The sequence below is a fragment of the Zootoca vivipara genome, chromosome 4, assembly GCF_965207765.1.
Source record: "Zootoca vivipara chromosome 4, rZooViv2.hap1.1, whole genome shotgun sequence".
Taxonomy (NCBI): domain Eukaryota; kingdom Metazoa; phylum Chordata; class Lepidosauria; order Squamata; family Lacertidae; genus Zootoca; species Zootoca vivipara.
The window spans coordinates 94934839-94956257 of NC_142587.1; the positions used below are offsets into that span (position 1 = coordinate 94934839).

At 47.1% G+C, this 21419-nt stretch overlaps 3 protein-coding genes across 8 annotated transcripts in view; 2 read left to right on the plus strand and 1 right to left on the minus strand.

Moving 5' to 3' along the window:
- INTS4 (integrator complex subunit 4) overlaps positions 1 to 7197 on the plus strand; it is a 30134-nt gene extending 22937 nt beyond the window's left edge. Inside the window, exons 19-23 of the mRNA XM_035115459.3 lie at positions 1531 to 1590; positions 2014 to 2173; positions 3417 to 3560; positions 4681 to 4801; positions 6249 to 7197. Of these exons, the coding sequence (XP_034971350.3) occupies positions 1531 to 1590; positions 2014 to 2173; positions 3417 to 3560; positions 4681 to 4801; positions 6249 to 6442 (679 nt within the window). The 3' untranslated portion in view covers positions 6443 to 7197. The remainder of the gene's footprint in view (positions 1 to 1530; positions 1591 to 2013; positions 2174 to 3416; positions 3561 to 4680; positions 4802 to 6248) is intronic.
- Positions 7198 to 8193: 996 nt separating this feature from the next.
- AAMDC (adipogenesis associated Mth938 domain containing) lies at positions 8194 to 20387 on the minus strand. 4 transcript variants are annotated; one of them, XM_088668444.1, is made up of 4 exons: positions 20287 to 20387; positions 15237 to 15389; positions 10515 to 10610; positions 8194 to 8510 (listed from the first exon to the last, which is right to left on the minus strand). In XM_088668444.1, the coding sequence occupies exons 2-4, from the start codon at positions 15366 to 15368 to the stop codon at positions 8370 to 8372; spliced, it is 369 nt and encodes a 122-aa protein (XP_088524570.1). In that variant the 5' UTR covers positions 15369 to 15389; positions 20287 to 20387; the 3' UTR covers positions 8194 to 8369. The 4 variants fall into 4 exon arrangements, with proteins under 4 accessions (XP_088524570.1, XP_088524571.1, XP_034971352.1 ...); XM_088668445.1 differs by lacking the exon at positions 20287 to 20387 and adding an exon at positions 18699 to 20242; XM_035115461.3 differs by lacking the exon at positions 20287 to 20387 and adding an exon at positions 20046 to 20189.
- Positions 20388 to 20538: 151 nt separating this feature from the next.
- The window catches only part of RSF1 (remodeling and spacing factor 1), a 41497-nt gene continuing 40616 nt past the window's right edge, over positions 20539 to 21419 (plus strand). For all 3 annotated transcript variants that reach the window (XM_035115565.3, XM_035115566.3, XM_088668441.1), the window contains exon 1: positions 20539 to 20851. In XM_035115565.3, the coding sequence (XP_034971456.3) occupies positions 20641 to 20851 (211 nt within the window). In that variant the 5' untranslated portion in view covers positions 20539 to 20640. The remainder of the gene's footprint in view (positions 20852 to 21419) is intronic.

Sequence of the window (21419 nt, forward strand, 5' to 3'; positions counted from 1 at the left end):
AAAACGTTGGATACTGAGCAGCTGGTGGGGTAGAATAGCAGGGATGTTGGGATTAGATCCTGGCGTAAGAGTTGCTTATTATCCCTACATTGCAGATGGGGAGTTGAGGCTGGGAGATAGTGGTTTGCAAAAGCCACTGAACGAGTTTGCCAGTGGTGCAGCTAGATAATTTTAGACCCTGGAGTTAAGTGGCCTGGCCAGGCTGTGTTTGTGTGTTGGGCCTTTAGATGCCCATGTGTGTTACTTCAGTTGTGAAGCCCTCAGTTAATATTTTTCTTCTTCCAATCACCACCATAAGAACATTAGAAGAACCTTGCCACGGGATCAGACTAAAGCGGGCACAGCCCCGTTTTCGAATGTTGTGCGCATGTTTGTGAGCAGAACATAAGCTGAGCAGCACTCTCTATTTCAAGTTTTCCAGCTGCTTCTAAATCTCTGACATGTTGTAGCAACAAACAATCCATTCAGCCAGCTCTGATTTAAAAGAAAGGATTGGAAATAAATACTCTGAGCATGTGCAGAGTTTTTTGGCTGCCCTGATGCCAAGCACGTTTATCTGGACATAAAGCAGCATTTTTTTACTGAAAAATATAATATACCTTTTCAAAGCAGGAATAATAAAATGAGCATCCATAACCATGTTCATGCCTGGCAGGCCACCTAAAGGTAAAGGTAAAGGGACCCCTGACCATTAGGTCCAGTCGTGACCGACTCTGGGGTTGCGCGCTCATCTCGCATTATTGGCCGAGGGAGCCAGCGTATAGCTTCCAGGTCATGTGGCCAGCATGACAAAGCCGCTTCTGGCAAACCAGAGCAGCACATGGAAACGCCGTTTACCTTCCCGCTGTAGCGGTTCCTATTTATCTACTTGCATTTTTGACGTGCTTTCGAACTGCTAGGTTGGCAGGAGCTGGGACCAAGCAACGGGAGCTCACCCCGTCGCAGGGATTCGAACCGCCGACCTTCTGATCAGCAAGCCCTAGGCTCAGTGGTTTAACCACAGCGCCACCTGGGTCCCTTATGGTCACCTACTGACCATAAACACAGCAATAATTTAAGGATGCTGTGGTGACCAGTTGGTCAGCCTGTGCCAGCTGAGATTCTGACCCAGGGCCTGCTTGCTGCTGCCCTTCTTGTCTCCTGCTCTGGGTAGCCATTGGCTGTGGGGCCCTAGACTTTGGTTCTGAGGTCCAGCCTTAGCTGCCCCACTGTGAGCTCAAACTCTGCCATTATGCTAACCAGCCCGTATACTTTCATTCTGGTACGTAACATCTGCATTTTTGTAATGGGCGTTTCCTGCAATGCAAAACACACACAAAATTGTACATTGAAAAGGGCATCAGTTTCATAAACAGCTCTCTGATTTTTTAGAAGACATCTGGAGGCAGCCCTGTACAGGGAAGTTTTTAATGTTTGAGGGGTTTTTTTTGTGTGCTTTTAATATTTTGTTGAAAGCTGCCCAGAGTGGCTGCGGCAACCCGCTCAGATGGACGCCATATAAATAATAAAATGGTTGTTGTTCATTTCCAGAGTGGAACCTCTCTTCGGAATGTGCGAGAAGTTTTTGCAGGAGGTGGACTCTTTTCAGAGGTATGTTTTCTTGTTTCGGGGACTCCGGCTCTGTACATGGGCTCTATCATACCAGACTGCAGGTGGGAACTCAAAAGGACTCAGTGCTCCTCTTTAAAAAAATAAATTAAAAGCTCTTTTTCAGCTCCTTATTGGCAGCTGCGGAGTCTTCATCCAAACAAGCATGGTTGCTTTTTTTCCTGTAGCTGCGCAGCAAGCAAAATCGAAGGCCAACCTTTTCCACCACGGGCTCTTTCCGAGCTTTTACTTTGAAAGGCCCAGGCAAACCATATGGGATTTTCTTGTGGGTGAGACTATAAAGTTGCCCCAGATACGAGTCTAGGGATTCCTTGGGGGGAGGGGCTCCTCTGTGAGCAGAAGGTAGATCAGGATCTGCTTTGCCTGTGCCTCCAAACTTTTACCCACGATCTCTTTTTTTCACAGATGTTTCATTTCTGAGCTCCCTCATATGCAAGACAGTTTTGTGGACAAACTCCTGGACCTGATGCCCAGGCTAGTAACGTCAAAGCCTTCCGAAGTAGTCAAGATTCTGCAGGCAACGTTGCGGCAGAGTTGCTTCCTTGGCCTTCCTCTCCCTGAGAAGGTGAGTATCTGGCTGGCAGCCAGGCAGGCAGCCAACTCTTACCAACGACTTTGAACTGCTGCTTTTAAAGCTACTTAAAGGTGTTTGCATGTTTTTATATATATATATGAAATGCTATATAAGCATACTTTGGAAATTTATTCATAATGGATGTGATGGGATGATCATCGGTTATGTACTTTTTGATGTGTTTTATTTATTGTTGTGTTTGTAATTATATAAATCTTTTCATGTTGTAAGCTGCAGTGGGCATTGTTTTAACTATGGATAATCATATGTACAGTGGTACCTCGACTTGCGAAGACGATCCGTTTCGCGGCGCTCTTCGTAAGTCAAAGTCTTCGGTTGTCGAAGCGCCCGTTCTGCGCATGCGCGGACCGCACGCGCCGCTTCTGCGCAGGTGCAGAACGTGCGCGCGGTGACAAGACTTCCGGGTTTGCCGACTTCGGAAGTCGAGTCATTCGGATGTCGAGGTACCACTGTATTCCTAATACATGTAATCCAAAATATGAAAGGGGGGGTGGGTTGCCTGTGAAGAGCACCTCTTTCCTCCTCCCTTCTCAACTAAGCAATCAAACTAGGAAGGTTCTTTCCCCCCATTTTTAAATCAAATTAATAATTAAATCATCCATAATCACCACCTAAACCAAGACGGTGGTTTAATCCCTTTCCGTTTTAATAATACAAATTCTACAAACACCCTCCATATCTCTTCAAAATAATTTTCTCCTACATATTCCCCGTCTTACCTTAATGGCACGTGTTAATTCATTATTAATAGCTCTACCCCATACCTCTTTGTACCATTCTTCCATTTTATATTCTGCTTGCCCCTTCCACTCATGGTTCTAACCATGGTTTCCTACTTCATCCAAAACGGGAAACCATGGTTCCCAGTTGCAAAACAAAGCAGGATATTAAGACGTGGTTTGAAGTTGTGAAGAGTACTAAGGATACTAAGTGGTGATAGTGATAATTTGAACTACATTGTACTACATTTCTAGAGTCCGTTGAAGAAGTTGAAATCTTTTAGGGTCCTGGGCTCCTGTAGCTGTTTTGCTTTGGCCAACCTCGTGCACGGTGCAGCTCCTTCGTTGCAGCCTCTGTAAATTGACAAACGGCTGAATACATTTTTCCAAGCCCAAATAAAAAAGTGTGTGTGTGTGTGGGATAATAAACAGGAATTTTGAGAAGTATGTGGTGTGGAGGTGTGTATGTGTGATTTGGCATCTTCCTTCTGCAGATCCACCGAGCGACTGCCACCATCATTGAGCCAGCAGGAGAATCCGACAACCCCTTGCGCTTCACGTCGGGATTAGTTGTTGCGCTCGATGTCGATGCAACTCTGGAACACGTGCAGGATCCTCAAGGCACTGTTAAAGTTCAGGTACGGGGAATAAAAACCATTAAGGATCGCCTCAATGGTCGGAACCAGCTTTTATCAACCTGGCACCCTCCAGCTGTTTGGGACTCCAACTCCCATCAGCCCCAGCCATCATGGCCTTTGGTCAGGGATGATGGGAACTGTAGTCTGAAACATCTGGATGGCAGCAGATTGGGGAAGGCTGCCTTAGGCCTATGGATGCGCGTGGGGTATGATGAAGTAGAGACTGGAGCAGCGCCACGCTTTTAGGCGGGTGTGGCTGGGAGAAAAAAACTGTTTCTGTCTGCATTTAAAGGCAAACCTGTTCAATTCGCTTTTTCTGAAACAATAACAAGGACCAAAACATTTGTATTTCTCCAGATTTTGCAGTGCAGTTCCGCAGCCAAGTAACGTGTACTGGGATAAAACGTGCTTTAGAAATTCAAATGCTAGTGAAAAATAACATGCACACATTCAGCATAACGGAGAAAGCTGCTTTGCAAAAATGTGTATCTTGGGCAAAATTGCACACAGAAATGTGTTCATGGGCAAAAATGCACACCGAAACACTAATTTTCACGAGGACTTTAAAAACAATACAGTGGTACCTCGACTTACGAGTGCCTTGACTTCTGAAGGTTTCGACTTCCGAAGCACAAAGCACAAAATCGTGCTTTGCGCATGCGCAAAATGGGCACTTCGACTTCCGAAGAGCGCCGCGGAACGGGTCGCCTTCGGAAGTCGAGGTACCACTGTAATTGCAAACTGATGTAGAAATGTGGAGAAGTGTACTTAAGACAGAGAAAATGAGGAAATGAAAGAAGCGGAAATGGACAGATTTTCCCATCGCTAGATGTGTGTGTCTGTGGGGGGGTCCTTTTCACTTCAGCAACTCTCTTTTGCACATTGTTATCTGCAAAGAAAACCCAACGCAAAAACTCCAGGCAGCCACACAGAAGCTCATGATCCATTGCTGAGGGAAGAGTACCTGACCTTGGGGAGGCTGGGCTAAAACTGTGTCGTAGTCCCCCTTTCAGTGTGCACACGATTATGCCCTACATAATGCGGGTAACGTTTGCATAGGGCTTCCGTGTTCCTGACTCCCTGTGCCTCGGCACTGACAAATCCCACTCTTCCCTTCCAGGTCGTATATCCCGATGGGCAGGCGCAGCTCATCCATCCTAAACCGGCAGACTTTCGAAACCCCGCCCCTGGAAGGCACCGGTTAATTACTCAGGTTTACCTCTCTCACACTGCCTGGACAGGTAAGGAGGATGCTGGATCCAGTGGATCTTTGGTTCTTTACGGTGCAGGTTTCGCTTGAGCACTTCCAGAACCTTTGGGGTTCTGCGGCTTCTTTCTACTGCTGGCGGCGGGCGGAAACCAATGCAGCAAGTCGCCGGAAAAGGCACAAGTTATACGATGGGTTGAATTAACCGCCCGTCTCCTAGAAAATGCCATGCATTCAGTGCTAGAGAAAGATTTCAACGTGGTTCAAGCTATAGGAGCTCGCTATTGTTGGCTCAACAGTTAATAGACAAATGCTTGTTAAAAAACAAACCAGACTAGGATAATTTAAAGTTTGTGATACAGTGCTTCATGTATGGAGAAGCTACAGCCTTCCAGATATTATTGAACTCCCAATTCCCAGCAGCCTCAGACAGCATGGCCTAAACAGGGATGATGGGAGGTAAAGAATGATAGTAATAATTGATTTATTTATACCCCACCCATCTGGCTGGGTTTCCCCAGCCACTCTGGGCGGCTCCCAACAGAATATTAAAAACACAATAAAACTTCAAACATTTAAAAAAAAAAAACTACCCTAAACAGGGCTGCCCTCAGAACTCTTCTAAAAGCCAGATAACTGTTTATTTCCTTGACATCTGAAGGGAGGGCATTCCACAGGGCGGGTGCCCCTATCGAGAAGGCCCTCTGCCTGGTTCCCTGTAACCTCGCTTCTAATAATAATAATAATAATAATAATAATAATAATAATAATAATAATAATAATTTATTATTTATACCCCGCCCATCTGGCCGGGTCTCCCCAGCCACTCTGGGCAGCTTCCAACAGAAGAATAAAACACAACAATCTATTAAACATTAAAAGCCTCCCTGAACAGGGCTGCCTTCAGATGTCTTCTAAAAGTCTGGTAGTTGTTTTCCTTTTTGACATCTGTTGGGAGGGTGTTCCACAGGGCAGGCGCCACCACCGAGAAGGCCCTCTGCCTAGTTCCCTGCAACTTGGCTTCTCGCAACGAGGGAACCGCCAGAAGGTGCTGGACCTCAGTGTCCGGGCAGAATGATGGAGTTGGAGACGCTCCTTCAGGTATACTGGACCGAGGCCATTTAGGACTTGCAGGGAGGTAACCGCCAGAAGGCCTTTAGCGCTGGACCTCAGTGGAACTGAACAATGGGGGTGGAGATGCTCCCTCAGGTTCCACCACCCCTGCCATACTGCGTGTTGCACTCAATCTGTAGTTTAAGACACGGGTGCCTAACTTTTGTTTTTGACCTTAAGTCTGCCTGCACTGGAGATCAGCTGCCAGAAACCGCAGGAGGGGGGAGCGCTGTTGCTCTCAGTCCCTGCTTGCAGGCTTTCCTCAAGCACCTGTTGGACACGGTGAAAGCAGGATGCTGGACTAGGTAGTCTAACCTGGCAGGACTCTACTTAGCTTCTTATAACTCGCTCCCTTTTTACACCCCCAGAGCCCTGTCAGATCGAAGTGCGGCTGCTGCTGGCATACGGTTTGGATCGAAACAAAACATCCGCGAGGCTCTCACGCACCACCTGGGGAGACAGTCTGGATCTGCCCCCCCAGGCCGAGAACGGCATCGAAGGAACCATCCCTTTCAGCAAGCCTGTCAAAGTTTACATCATGCCCAAGCCAGCCAGGCGGTGATGGCTGCCGTTGAAAAGACCCTTTTTTATTGGTAGGATTCCTGGGGGAGATCTGAGACCCTTCCAAGCTCGGTTGGCACACGGAAGATCAAGGTGGGACTGCAGTGCAAGGGGGGGGGGAAATCACCCTTAAAATCGAGTGGTTTTTGCCTTCGAAATGTTTCCTGGCTGGCAGAAATTGAGACACCCCTGGATTGAATCAGCCACCAAACCGGCTTCCCATCTGACTGATCGTCAGAGCTGCTGCGAATACACAGAAGGCTTTCTGGGTGCCACAGAGCTGCTAAGGGGTTCATGGCTCTTCCACACTTTCCAAAACTCACGAGGCCACAGGCCCAGCCCCCTATCGAGGAGGAAACACATGGCTGGCAGGATGCTGTGGGCAGTGGCTCAGCAACAGCCAAGGGCTTCTGGCATCCGCCATTGAGGAAAGTCCAGGAGCCGATTGTTTTTCTGTGCCTGCTGTATATATATTAAATTGGGAAGGGACAGTTCTTTTCCTGTGAGCTGATAACTGTCTACAGCAGTCTTCCTTGAGAACAACTCCCTTATCCTAAAAGTGTGGTTCATAGCCTCTCCTGCCATTGAGACCGCCATTAATTTATTCAAGGCTCTCCGATTTTTAAACATGTGCCACTGTGCCTTGCAATGTAGCTGGGGCCTGCTGCAAGCAACGTCCCTTTGGTTAGCTGTGCCATTTTGGTTATTTCATAAATGCATTTAAGTAATAGTAAACATCTGCACCCAGTTATCCAGGTATGGAATGGACTAGCAGTTTAAATAGCATGGGCCTCTGGTCATGCAGGTTGACCCCAACGTCTGAAGGCATAAATGGACATGTTATCTCCCCCATCCCCAGAGCAGGCTCCCACTCTACCATTAACTTAAAACTGTTTCTCAAACTTGGGTCCCCAGATGCTGTTGGACTACAACTCCCATCATCCCTGACCACTGGTCTTGCCAGCTAGGGATGATGGGAGCTGTAGTTGGACTACAAGTTTGAGACAGACAGACTTAAAACTTCCCCTGCTGGTCAACTGCATGCGTTAGTAGACTCCAACAAAAAAGCATGTCCTTAAAACACTTGGAGCCAATGTGATGTTGCCTGAAGCCAAATATCTCCAATACTGCAATCCTGCACAGCTCTGCATTAAAGTAACCTCACAATGGGAGGCCGAAGGCAACTTGCCTATTCCTTGATTAGCTTCCTGATCTTGCCTGTCTGCCCAGAGCTGCAAGAGTCTAGACCATTTAACAGGCAGAAATTCAGCAGGTGGGGAGGAAGCGAGTCATTGAAATTAATGTCCATTGCTAACTTGGATCCACAAGTTTCATTGGGTGTCCTATATGAGTTACGACCAGCATTGGAAACAGCCCATTGTAATGGATTGCTTTGAAGTCATTTCTGCACCAGGTAAAGCAAATTTTAGCCCCACAATCTTCCCCACCTGTCCCTTATTTTCCCTGACCAAAGGTGGCAACGCCATGCTTGCGGGTTTCTCCAAGGACATCTGGTTGGCCACCGTGAGAACGGGATGCTGGACTAGACAGGCCGTTGGCCTGATCCAGCAGGACTCTTTAATGTTCAGGAATCCTGAACTGAAGTTGCAAGGCACTCTTGGCTGTGCGGGTGTACAACTGCTGCCCACTTTTAAAAACTTTTGACTGCTAAGCTAGTGAAATTCAGTGTTTGTGGTTTCGTTTTGAAAGCTTTCAAGACTTGGCACACAGCGACGCATGCAGACTGCCTGCTGACCCAAAACGGCTCTCTTTTATTCACATGAAGGCACAAGACGGTGGAAGGGGAGAGGTTAGCTTCATCTCTCTAAGCAGGCTTTGCCAACCTGGTGCCCGCAGAAAGCCTCACAGGGGCTCGTGGGAGCTGAAACCCAAATCATCTGGGGAACACCAAGCTGGGGAAGTTTGCTCTAGCAGGTGGAATGGAAGACCCCACCCACTTTGGCCCCTTTGGTGGCCAAAGCGTTGTACTCTTTCACAGCTTTCTCCGTCTGCAGGACCAGCACATCGATCCCATGGCTCTTCAGGTAGTCCACGGTGGAGGACGGCACCTTGAGAAATCAGGAAAGAGAAAGGAGTCAGGGAGGAGTCTCTTCTTGCACACAAGCTGTAACTTCATTGCCAACATGCGTGAAACCCAGTTAGCAGCTCCTTTGCTCTTTTCTATACTTTGAAATACACGCAGCAACCGTCTTGCGTGCATCCTATTGATTCACAACTGCCGATGCGCAAGTCCTTTTTAGGGCAGGGCAATATATCAATATATTGTCCCAAACCAGCCTGAAGTCCCTATTGTAATATCAAGTTTCATAATCTTGGGCCTGACAACATATCGCAAATCATGGTGTGTGTGTGTGCGTGTGCGCTATGCAAGAATCACAATGTGGGGAAAACCATGAAGCCAAGCTGATGCTTCTCTCTGTTCCTGCAGCCCCTGTGAACTCTGCCAACTCAGCTCTCCCCCTGCCTCCTGCAGGGAGCACAAATCACAAGAGCAGGTGTTGGCTGAAATCACGATGCAGGAAAAATCATGAAGCCAGCCAATGCCAGGGGTCCGCGAGCTATGCCAGAGGGGTCCGCAAGATGCTATTAGAATAAAAAATATATTATATTTCGTATGATAACAGATTTTTTGTTTTGGCCGCTTCCTGCATGAGCAGAGTCTAGCGCAAAACTAGAATTAGATAGAGGCAGTAGTTCTGCTGTATGCCGTTAGGTGGCGCTTTACAAACACTACTGTTTTGCAAAGAGGCAGTGCGCACATTCTACTAACGCTCACCTCCCCAAGATGCTTTGCGCACGTCGGCTTCATTTGTGCGCTACTGCGCAGGTACCCTGTCTTCTCCATTCCCCTCCCTCCTCCCTGGCGCGCGCTGCCTCTTTGCAAAACAGTAGTGTTTGTAAACAAAGCATTGTTTTTCGCGGAAGCTACAGTTCGCGTAGTTAAAAATGGACCGTTGGTTTCAAGTTTGGAACCTAATATTTCAGAAATAATGGACTCAAAGGACAGATTTAACAAATCTCATTAAGAACTGAAAATTAAAACTAACTGTATACTGATGGAGTACTCTGTTGTAACTGTAAAAAACGTATAAATATAAAATATAAAAAGACTCCTAATTTGGCTCTCACTTTTTAATTTTAGGATTAGGAATTAATGGGGGTCCTTGTCACAATAGCGGCTCGATGAGGGGTCCTCGAGAAAATTTTGTTGGGAACCCCTGCTCTACATAGTGCCATCCTTATTTCAGACATCGTGATAAACAGTCATACCTTGGAAGTCAAACAGAATCCGTCCTGGAAGTCCATTTGGCTTCCGAAACGTTCAAAAACCAAAGCGTGGCTTCTGATTGGCTACAGGAAGCTCCTGCAGCCAACCACAAGCCCCGTCGGACGTTTGGCTTCCGAAAGGACGTTCAAAAACTGGAACACTCACTTCCGGGTTTCAATCATCCGGGAGCTGGACTGTTCGACTCCCAAGGCGTTCGGGAGCCAAGATACAAATGTATCAGTATATTGGGATGTTTAGCTGCTGATATATTGCGATGCTGAAAACCAGATATTGCCCAGCCCCTAGTCCCTGGAATGGGGCAGAACCCCCTTCCACTGAAATGGTTGCTGCCTGTGTGCATAAATCACAGTTCACATAAATAAATGACTTTCAAGTCTGATGTTTCCAAAATGCATTGCAGTAATTTGCAACAACCATCTTGCTCAACTTTCAACAGACTCTGTGTCATAAAACATGCCATTCCTCTTAGGAATCAAATCTGTCTTGTGTCTCTATATGTCAATTTCGGCTAGTTCAAGATACAGTATTCCCGTAGCCATTCCCACATCGTTGGAACCTGGGCAGAGTGAGCCAGGAGGTATTAAACACCACCTGAAAACTCTTGGTTTTATTTATCTATAAAAAAAATCATAAAAATCTGTATCATAAAAATATATTGCAGCGACTTACAGCAATATTAAAGCATAAGACAATAAAATCCTGCTGCCCAGTCTTCGTTGACCATCTTAGCTGGTTTTCAAGGAAGAAACTTCCTAGCAAGTACCTGCAAGGCTTCGCTCATGCCACGGCCGATCACTAACGTCTTGGCACCCTTTCGAACAACTTCTTCCACATCTGCGGGCTGCACTCCTGGAACATGCTGTGTTTGGAATTAAGGGGAAAGGCGTTCAATAATAAGGGTCTTTTACGCCTTGGGACACACCCCGCCTGGAGCCCTGTGCCCAGTTCTGGACGCCACAATTTAAGAAGGAAGTTGACAAGCTGGAACGTGTGCAGAGGAGGGCAACAAAGATGATCCAGGGTCTGGAAACTAAGCCTTATGAGGAACGGTTGAAGGAGTTGGGTATGTTTAGCCGTCTTCGAATATCTAAAGAACTGTCATGTGGAAGATGGAGCAAGCTTATTTTCTGCCCTGGAGAGAAGTTATAAGAAAGGAGATTTTTTTTACTCAACATTATGAACATTCTGAGGGTAAGAGATGTTTGTGGAATACATGACCTCGGAAGTTGGTGAGCTCACCTTTTTTGGTGGTTTTTTAAAAAGAGGTTGAATGACCGCCTTGTCAGGGATTCTTTTGTTGTGATTCCTGCATTGCAGGGGGTTGGACTAGATGACCCTTTGGATCCCTTCCAACACTACGATCTTACGATTTATTATTAATAACAATTATATTTCATGAGTCACTTGATACTAGAAAGTCTCAAAACGAGATAAAATACAAACCAAGAGGATCAATTGAAATCTAGAAAATCTAAAACGGCACCCAAGACAAAATTCCTAAAATGATCATCTGACAATTCCGTGACAAATATAAGTCTTTGCACCAATTGAAATCCTTAGTTCTCCTTCTCCACCAGACCCTTTCCTCCCTCTTGTATTGTGTTGAGGTGAACTGGATGCCATCATTTTGCATTGCGGGTAAATGGGCAGAAAAGCAGTATACAAATGTTGTAAATGAAATCTAGAAGTTATGGGTATCAGCTGTGTGATCTAGCATTATATGTGTTTAAACACATGGATGGCACAGTGTGTCTATATCCCCGAAGAGCATAAAAGATGCTGGCTTCCTACAAAACTTAATTTTCATTTGTTTGTTCTTTAAAACAAAGTCTTCAGCCCTCGTGGTTCCAGAGATAGGACAGCTCAGCTACTCTTAAGAGGCTGAGGAGCAGAAAACAGCTATTGTACGAGCACTTGTCTGCTTTAGTGTTTTCTAATCTTACAGGACAATCCTGCACAAAGGAGCTCCACTGAATTCAGCTGGATTTTCATCCCTCTGGGGGAACTAGATTTTCCTTAACTTGACAAAGCTACACCCCAAGCCCTTTACACTTGCATATTCCACTTCCCTTAAACTGGCGCTGCACCCATGGTTTTTGAACAACCTCTTGCTCAACAAAAACGACCTTGGGGGCAGGGCACTAATTATGGTATACTAAGGCAGACATCTGATCACTGCAGATGGTGACAGCAGTCACGAAATTAAAAGACGTTTGCTTCTTGGGAGAAGCGATGACAAACCTAGAAAGCATCTTAAAAAGCTTGCCAACAAAGGTCCGTATAGTTAAAGCTATGGTTTTCCCAGTAGTGATGTATGGAAGTGAGAGCTGGACCATAAAGAAGGCTGATCGCCGAAGAATTGATGCTTTTGAATTATGGTGCTGGAGGAGACTCTTGAGAGTCCCATGGACTGCAAGAAGATCAAACCTATCCATTCTGAAGGAAACCAGCCTTGAGTACTCACTGGAAGGACAGATCCTGAAGCTGAGGCTCCAATACTTTGGCCACCTCATGAGAAGAGAAGACTCCCTGGAAAAGACCCTGATGTTGGGAAAGATTGAGGGTACTAGGAGAAGGGGACGTCAGAGGACGAGATGGTTGGACAGTGTTCTCGAAGCTACGAACATGAGTTTGACCAAACTGCGGGAGGCAGTGGAAGACAGGAGTGCCTGGCGTGCTATGGTCCATGGGGTCACGAAGAGTCGGACACGACTAAACAACAACAACAAAGATGAAGAAGAGAAGAAGAGTTTGGATTTGATATCCCGCTTTATCACTACCCGAAGGAGTCTCAAAGCGGCTAACGTTCTCCTTTCCCTTCCTCCCCCACAACAAAGATGAAGAAGAGAAGAAGAGTTTGGATTTGATATCCCGCTTTATCACTACCCGAAGGAGTCTCAAAGCGGCTAACGTTCTCCTTTCCCTTCCTCCCCCACAACAAACAGGTGAGTGAGGCTGAGAGACTTCAGAGAAGTGTGACTAGCCCAAGGTCACCCAGCAGCTGCATGTGGAGGAGCGGAGACGCGAACCCGGTTCCCCAGATTGCGAGTCTACCGCTCCTAACCACTACACCACACTGGCAGACAGGCATGTCCTTTTCATCTCAGTTGTTACTTCTGCTAAACTCGAAGTTGCAACTTAAATCTGTGTAATAAGTGGACGGCTGGCAGCCATCCACGGTCTGTGAAGTTTGCAGACAAGACGTTTGCACACAATGCACAGCTGTTCCAAATAGACCTCCGAGCCTTTGCCAAACTATTTTTAGCTTCCGACAGAAGCTTTGCAGCGTTTTTTTTGTTTTGTAACTACCCCGCAGCCTAAGAACTTCTGGCTTCTGTCCAAATGGGCGGTTTCGTTCAAGGTGCAGGTAGGCATCATCGACATTTTATCCGCCTCCCAGATAAGGCCTTTTTGCGGTCAAGTATTTCCCCCTATCCTGCTAAGGGTGGACCGCAGTTGTGAAAGCGGTAAATTCACTTGGTTTAACCCAGCTGGGGACAGATTATCTTTGCAACGGGCAACATGCAAGAGGACAGGCATGCAGAATAATTCAAATTGTGATTTGCCTGGCAGACAGAAGGAGGGAGAGAGAGGTTTTTCTTCCCCCGTAGGTTTTTTTTTTTAAAAAAAAGGCCCAACCCCAAACACTCTGGAACATTTCTAATGGTGGTCACATGACAACCCCAACAAAAGAAAAAGGAGGTCTGGGTTTACTGTAATTACAATAATTGGCTGGTGAAAGGTTCTGCTGCCAACAAGGAGCACTCTGGAAACAGCAGTGCCGTGAAAGAAGAAGAAAGAGAGGGTTTTATTTCCAGGCAGCACAAAAGACTTGCCCTGATGTTGTGTGTGTATGTGGTGCTGGGTGGGTGGGTGTCTAACATGTCTTAGCAAAACAGTATTTTTATTTTCTTTTAGAGGGAGAAAGGGTTGGGGGAGAACCCAGACAACAGCCAAAGTCTTTTTAGAAAATAGGACCTCGAGGTGAGCTGAAGTGGGCACTCCAAGTTGCAATTGCTCAGTCTGGAGTGAAGGGGCAGAGGGAGACAAATGGGTTCATGAGAACTGTGGCAGCTTAGTCTTCTTTTAAAAAAATATGTAAAGTAAAAATACGGTAGTAGCTGCTGTGAAAACAGTGAGAGATTTCCCTTCTTCTATCCCCACACCACCCCCACTGCTGCAAAGGTCTATTCTATTGTTTTAGATCAGGCACGTCCAACAGGTAGATTGTAATCTACCGGTAGATTACTGGACGTCTGTGGTAGATCACCAGTAGATCACTGGCTCTCCCCAAAGAAACTCATCAACTTTGGCTCCCCTTAAAAAAAATCTCAACAACTTTCCCCATCACCCCTAAAAAGGGGGTTTTCCTTATCCCTAAAAAAACTCAACAACTTTGACCTAAATCCCTAAAAAACGGGGCTTTCCTTCCTAAAAAAAAAAAGCTCAACTTTGACCTGAACCCTGCAAAAGGGGGTAGATCACTGCCAGTTTTTAACTGTGTGAGTAGATCGCGGTCTCTTGGGAGTTGGCCACCCCTGTTTTAGATGAAACCCACAGCACATTAAAGGTAACGGTAAAGATACCCCTGACCGTTAGGTCTAGTTGCGGACGACTCTGGGGTTGCGCGCTCATCTCGCTCTATAGGCTAAGGGAGCCGGCGTACAGCTCCCGGGTCATGTGGCCAGCATGACAAAGCCGTTTCTGGCGAACCAGAGCAGCGCACGGAAACACCGTTTACCTTCCTGCCGGAGTGCTACCTATTTTTCTACTTGCACTTTGATGCGCTTTCGAACTGCTAGGTTGGCAGGAGCTGGGACCAAGCAACGGGAGCTCACCCCGTCGTAGGGATTCGAACCGCCGACCTTCTGATTGGCATGCCGTAGGCTCTGGTTTAGACCATAGCACCACCCGCGTCCCTACAGCACATTAGAGCAGTTCATAAAAACTATATTTTGAAAATGCCTGCTTCAAAGGTCTTATCTTACTAAACCAGGGATTATATAGCTATATCTGAAATTTCATACATATCAGTTAATATCTTGACCCTGCTCCACTGAACTGAAATTTCAGTCTTCACGACATAGGAAAACGGCCAAGTAAACAGCTATTTCCATGCCATGTGCTATTTTATAAATTTCAGCCAGGTCGACGAATACCTGCCTTTTCTCTAAACTCAAAGGCCCAAATGCCTCAACCTTTTCTCACAGGGGAGTCACTCCACCCACTTTGATCGCTTTGGGTGCCCTTTTCTGAACTTCTTCCAAGGACTCGGCTACATTAGCGAAAATAAAGTGTTATAAACGTGTTGCAACACTGCAACACCAGATGGCGCTGTAGTGCTGAAATTGGAACTCTATGAAAACGGGGCTTATTTCAGAATGTTTTCAGAGTGTTGTTTTTTTTGCTGTGTAGATGCAGCCCAAGTCTACAATACCCAAGTGGCCCCCAGATAACTAAGAAGAGGGTGAGCAAAGGCACGTACGTCAGTTCCCGTCTCTCTCCAGTCCCATGTCCGACTGCCCCCAGGCCAGACTTTACAGTCCTTGTAAGTTGTGGAACAGCCTTTGACAGTCATCCGGCCCCACGAGAGAGAGGCAATTTCAGGAGAGGACATCTTCAAATAGATTTTGACTGTCTGAAAGATAAGAAACTGAACATGAGAACAGCCTAGTGCTCTAACAGTGGTTTTAGGTATATATATGTATTCATTGAATTTTCTGCTTTATAATTTAAAGTATTCATTTTTACATCCTTAATATATCTATGACTTCTTCTCTTTCCATGGTTCATTTTACATATCATAAATCCCTGCATATTTTACACAAACTATACTATTCAGTATTCCATTATTGCATCCATCAAAACTTATTTATACTGTCGGATTTATCTTAATGCTGCCAGCATTTTCAGCTGTACACAATTATTTCCCATATATTCAATAAACGTTTCCCAATCTTCTCTAAACGTATGTTCTTGTTCTCTTATTCTATATGTTAAGTCTGCGAGTTGGGCATATTCTGTCAACTTCAGTTGCCATTCTTCTTTGGTTGGGACCTCGTTCGTTTTCCATTTTGGGGCTAACAAAACATGGGCTGCAGTAGCGGCATATATAAATAACCTTTTCCAACACCTGGGAATTTCCATCTTAATTATCCCCGATCAGAAAGGACTCTGTTTTGAGGGGGAGAAAGTACTTTAACATTTTTTTCAATTCATTATAGATCATTTCCCAAGCTAACTGTGGTTTTAAAAGCCATCAAGAAAAGGCAGTAGACTCTTGTGAGGGTGTGAGCGAGGGAGCCATTCCCTATTGGAGGACCCCCATTTTCAGGTAAAGGGTTTCATCCCAAAATCATTATGGGATATAGTCTAATCCAGGGGTGGCCAACACCTAAGAGACTGCGACCTCCTCACAGAGTTATAAACTGGCAGTGATCGACCCCCTTTTTTTGGGGTTCAGGTCAAAGCTGTTGAGCTGTTTTAGGGAAGAGGAAAGCCCTGTTTTTTTGAGGGTTCAGTCCATAAATGTTGAGCTTTGTTTAGGGGAGCCAATGTTGTTGACCTTCTTTGGTGGGAGCCAGTAATCTACCAGTGATCTACCACAGGCGTCCAGTAGTGATCTGCCGGTAGATCGCGGATCACGATCTACCTGTTGGACATGCATGGTTTAATCAATGCACACCTGTGAGGACATGAGTGTTCTTCTCATTACCCTAAAGCTGGGATGGGAAGCCTCTGGCTCAAGGACCAAATGCAGCCTCGCCAGTTCTCTCTCTCTGAACTCGGTATCTCTCCTTAAGCCACACAGCCCCATTGGTCCTTCAGAGGAGTGTTTTTGCCTGGCTGGACTGTGTCCTCAAACTCTGATGAGGCTTCTCGCTTGCCAGGTGTGTGTGTACAGAAACTAGCATACTACACAAAGGACAGAAGTATCTGCAAGAGTAAACTGCAAGAGAAAATGAGTGGCAGAAGGGAGACGCTGAGTGTCGAAGCGATGATTCTTCAGCATCCATTTCATTGAATTGGTCATGCTGTTCGGATGCCCAATTATCGTCTTCCAAAGCAACTACTCTATTCCCAACTTAAAAATGGTAAGCATAATTCCAGTGGACAAAAAAGGAGTTTTAAAGATGCTCTCATGACAAATCCTTAAAAATGTAGTATAAACACTGACAGCTGGGGGACACTGGCCTGTGAGGGCTTCAATTGGAGAAAAAAGAATCTTAAATACTGGAATTTTCTCTTTCTCTCACCCCCCCCTTGGGGTTGCGGGCCTCTGATCCCCCTTCCTTTTGTTGCTCCAAGTCTGAACACGAAGTATCCTACAACTTTAAATGGTCATGGCTTTCCCGAAAGAATTTTGAGAGATGTGGTTTGCTAAGGTGGTGCTGTGGTCTAAACCACTGAGCCTCTTTGGCTTGCCGATCAGAAGGTCGGCAGTTTGAATCCCCATGACGGGGTTAGCTCCCGTTGTTCAGTCCCTGCTCCTGCCAACCTAGCAGTTCAAAAGCACATCAAGTGCAAGTAGATAAATAGGTACTGCTCTGGCGGGAAGGTAAACGGCATTTCCGTGCACTGCTCTGGTTTGCCAGAAGTGGCTTAGTCCTGCTGGCTTAGTCCACATGACCCAGAAGCTGTTTGCGGACAAACGCTGGCTCCCTTGGCCAGTAAAATGAGATGAGCGCTGCAACCCAAGAGTCATCAGCAACTGGACTTAACCGTCAGGGGTCCCTTTACCTTTAAAGGGTGCTAAGAGCTACAATTCCCAGAGTACTGGGAAAACAGATTGATTGTTAAACCACTCTGGGAACTGTAGCCCTGTGAGGGGAAAACCTTGGAACTCGCAGCATCCTTAACAAACTACAGTTCCCAGGATTATTTGAGGGGAAGCCATTACTTTTAAAGTGGTATGGTACTCCTTTAAGTGCATACTTCCGCAATGCTTACATAAATAAAAACGATTTCTATTCCACGCCAAGCGAGCGGCAGGAGCCTCTGACTCCTGGAAAAGCAGCCAAACCCCACTGCTCAAAGCAGCTCAGTGCTTTTGCTTTAGCTAAATCTGGAGTCTCAGTCCAAGGTGCGGTTTACGACACACCCCTATGGTTCTTTAAATTGTTCAGGTTTTTCTCCTGATAAATCCTTTGCAAGGAGATCACTGCCACCATTAAAAAAAAACCAACAACGAACAACTCACCTCCCTCTCTTCCTTCATATATAAGCGAAGTCTGGATTAACAGATATTTCCCCCCCCTAGCAGGAATGCCTGCTGACAGGGGCACAAAGGATCAAATAACGCAAGGCGAACCTTTCCACCTCACTCCCCGTCTTATCGCCAAGAGTGGACTCCAACACGCTGCTTCAAAATGCCAAGCCAAGAAGAATCAGCACTAAGGGTCTGGATGCATCAAAGATTGCCTGCCCACCCAGCATGAGAAAAGTGTGTTTTCGCGCGCTCTTCCCCCCACGCTGCCAAATTAATGAGCAAGAACCATTAGGGTATACTGCATGCTTAATCCTATGGACACAAAAGCAGAATGTAACAGAATAATTTATTTTTTTAAAGACATGTTTGGTGGCAAAAGAGCATGGATAGCAGCTAAGCTTTAATTTAAAATAACAACACTCTTTTTTAGTAGAGATGCAACTGGAAACTATGGTTTAGTATTGGAAAAGGTCCGGAAACTGCTGTTGGTTCAAACTAGGACTGGATTAACAGTCCATTTCTAGACCCAAAGGGCTGCTTCTTACCCATCTGCTTCAGAAGCAAAGCAAAATTAACATTCATTGCACCACCCACTTGAACCTCTGGACTCTGCAAGGCTGCTCAGAAAGGAATGTGGCCCTCAATGCTGAAGAAGGTTTCCTTTTCCTTCTGTAAGGCCTTAAACAGCTCAAGAGGACCAAGTTATCCGAAATGGTTCCTCTTTCTGCATATGTCTACCTGAACTTTAAGATCCTCTTTGAAGGAATTGCTCCAAATCCTGCTCCTGTGTAGAAGTGTGTTGCTATGAAGAAGGGGCCTTTTAGGTTCCAGCTCCGATGGCGCACTCTTTATCACCTTTGTGCAGCCAGGTAAAGACTTCTAAATTCACGCAGGGTTTTTAGTTGTCATTTTAACGTTCAGTTGTAGTTTAGCATAGTAGTTTCCTGCTCTGTGAACAAGCTGTTTCAAGCCTAGGATCATGTGTCCCCCACTGCACAGCAGCAATGAAGAGATTGAAGGTTTCCGCTTATGGTGTCAAACTAACCATAGTTCCCTGTGACACCCAAATTCAGGAAACTGTGGGTTGTTTACAAACCAAGTCCTGAAACCACCAATCAAATGTGAGTTGTTCTAACCAAATAAGCTTTCTACAAAGCACAGTCATGGGCAATTGTGATTTGATTAAAACCAGAAGGCGGCATTTCTGGTCTCACATCTGATGTGCGAAAGAAGAGAAGGAAAATAACAAGCACGCAAAAGCCCAAGGTTCATTGCAGGTCACTCACAAAGTAACAAACTGTCATTTTCTGTAGACTGAGAGCTGGAAAACCATGTCCATGACCAAAAGATGGGATATAAAATAAAATAAGTAAGGCTTGGAAACACACACCTTTAGCATCACTGCTGCACGCCCTTTGCACAGAGTATCCAAAAGGCCAGAAGCAGTGCAAGAACATTCTGCCCTGCCTTTTAATCAAACAGACTGAAGGGGCATTTCTCAAGGACCAGTTCTAGATAGATATTTATTTATTACGGATGATAGAAACTTCAGGTGCACAGAGTGCAGTTTACATATATGCACCTATTGAGCAGGATAATGCTTCTATTGAAGTGGACTCTGGACAGTGAAAGCTTATACTCCACAATAAAATGTGTTAACCTTTAATAGGTGCCACAAAGCTTACTATGAAGATGGAGGTGGAGAATTTCTTGTTCCAAAAGGCTTTGGGGAACTGAGTGCTTTTAAAGAAAGGGCTTGTGCCATGCTGTTTTAATAATAATACAGTAATAATAATAATAATAGCAGCACTAGATCATAACTCTGGTAAGTCTTATTCATGTTTGTCTTTGAGGTGCCACAAAGCACTTTACAAAGAATTAAGCGAAGTTATTTGAGAGGTTTCTCCCCGCCCCCGCGCGATCTCAGGTAAATATCCTATTAAATCCACCGAACACCAAAGGGGAGCATGGAAATGAGCCGTTCCATTTATCCTCCCGCAGAACCACTCTCACTGCAGGGCCAGCGGTAATTTCACCCCCACCCCCCGCACACAGTGGTCCAGTCCGCTCCCCTCCAAACCTTACCTGCGCTGACCAACAACCTGCCTTTCTTCCCCTCCCCTCCTTTACCCTGACGGGACGCGCCCCCTGCCGCCCATCATTGGACGTAGCCGCTATACAGACACGGCCCGCGCCCACTGACAAGCACCGCTTCCTCACGCCCACTTCTCCCCTTCGGCCACGCCCCCTTTACTGAGGAGCTACAGCCGCTTCCCTCCGCCCCCCCTCCCCTCCTTTTATTATTATTATTATGGCCGCCACACACCTTTCCCAAGCCTCCGCCGCGATTGGCCGGGGCGGCGTTCTATCCCCGCCCCCGCTCCTATCTCGCCCGCCCTCCCTCTCCAACCCCGGGAGCCCTCCCCCTCCGCAGCCTCGTTTTGGTTCCTGCGTTCCCTCAACCACAGGGAAAACAACAAGCGCGGGGTTTCCTAGAAGGGGCCCGGGCCGCTCTTTCCCCCACCGTCCTCCTTCTCTTGGAGCGTACCGTCTCGTCTCCTCTGCGCGACGCATGCCGGGATGGCGCGCTCCGCCCGCAGCGCCCCCTGCCGGTCTCCCTCGCTCCGCCCCTCTCTCCCCCCTCCCTTCTCCTTCTCCATCCATCCTCTCAGGTTCCAAGATGGCGGCGGCGGCGGCGGCTCCCCCATCCCCTCCTCCTCCGCCTCCTCCTCCCCCTGCCGCCGCGCCGACGGAGGGCCCGTCCTGCCCCGGCTCGTGGCCCAACTTCGCCGTCATCTGCTCCTTCCTGGAGAGATACGGCGCCCTCCTCGACCTGCCCGAGCTGCCCTTCCCGGAGCTGGAGCGGGTCCTGCAGGAGCCCGGCGAGCAGGGTGAGGGCCTCCCCTTTCTCCTCAGGGCCGCGCTGCGGGGTGGGGGGGAGCGCTCGCTGGGAACCTCGGGGGAAGGTTTCGGGTCCCTGTCCCCCCGCACACACAACAAACTGCCCCGGGAGGCCTTTATTTCCGCCCCCTCCTCTTCCACCACAAAGCAGGGCCCGACTCCGTCCATCCCCACAGCAGGGGGAGGCTTCTCCCCTTCCTTAGGGGACCCTACGAGGGGGTGGGGAGGCGACGTCTCTCTTCTCCATTAGCCCCCCCCCCGCCACTCTTATTCCTAATCAGGCCCCTCCCACTCGCAATGGGAATCTCCCTCTCCTCTTCCCCCGATTTGGGATGTTATTTGGAGGGGGGGAAGGGGAGTAGGAGGGATACCGCCCCCCACCCCAGTTCCCAGGTTTGCGTCATGTGTCTGTTTGCGGTGGGAGAGGGGGGCGGCCGCCCTTCTTATTCCTGCCCCTTCTCTTTCCTCTCCCGCGAGATTCGTTTGTGCAGTGCCTGGCATAAGCAGAAGCTAAAAGGGGAGGTCCCTGCCCGCGAGAGGCTTGCAGTTAAGATTCCT

Excerpts from the sequence above, each read along its gene's own strand:
- AAMDC (XM_035115463.3), bottom strand. Across the intron at positions 10,611-15,236 it reads GGAGAGAGACGGGAACTGAC|CATGTTCCAGGAGTGCAGCC; the intron begins GTACGTGCCTTT and ends TTCCAAACACAG. Across the intron at positions 8,511-10,514 it reads GCATGAGCGAAGCCTTGCAG|GTGCCGTCCTCCACCGTGGA; the intron begins GTACTTGCTAGG and ends TGATTTCTCAAG.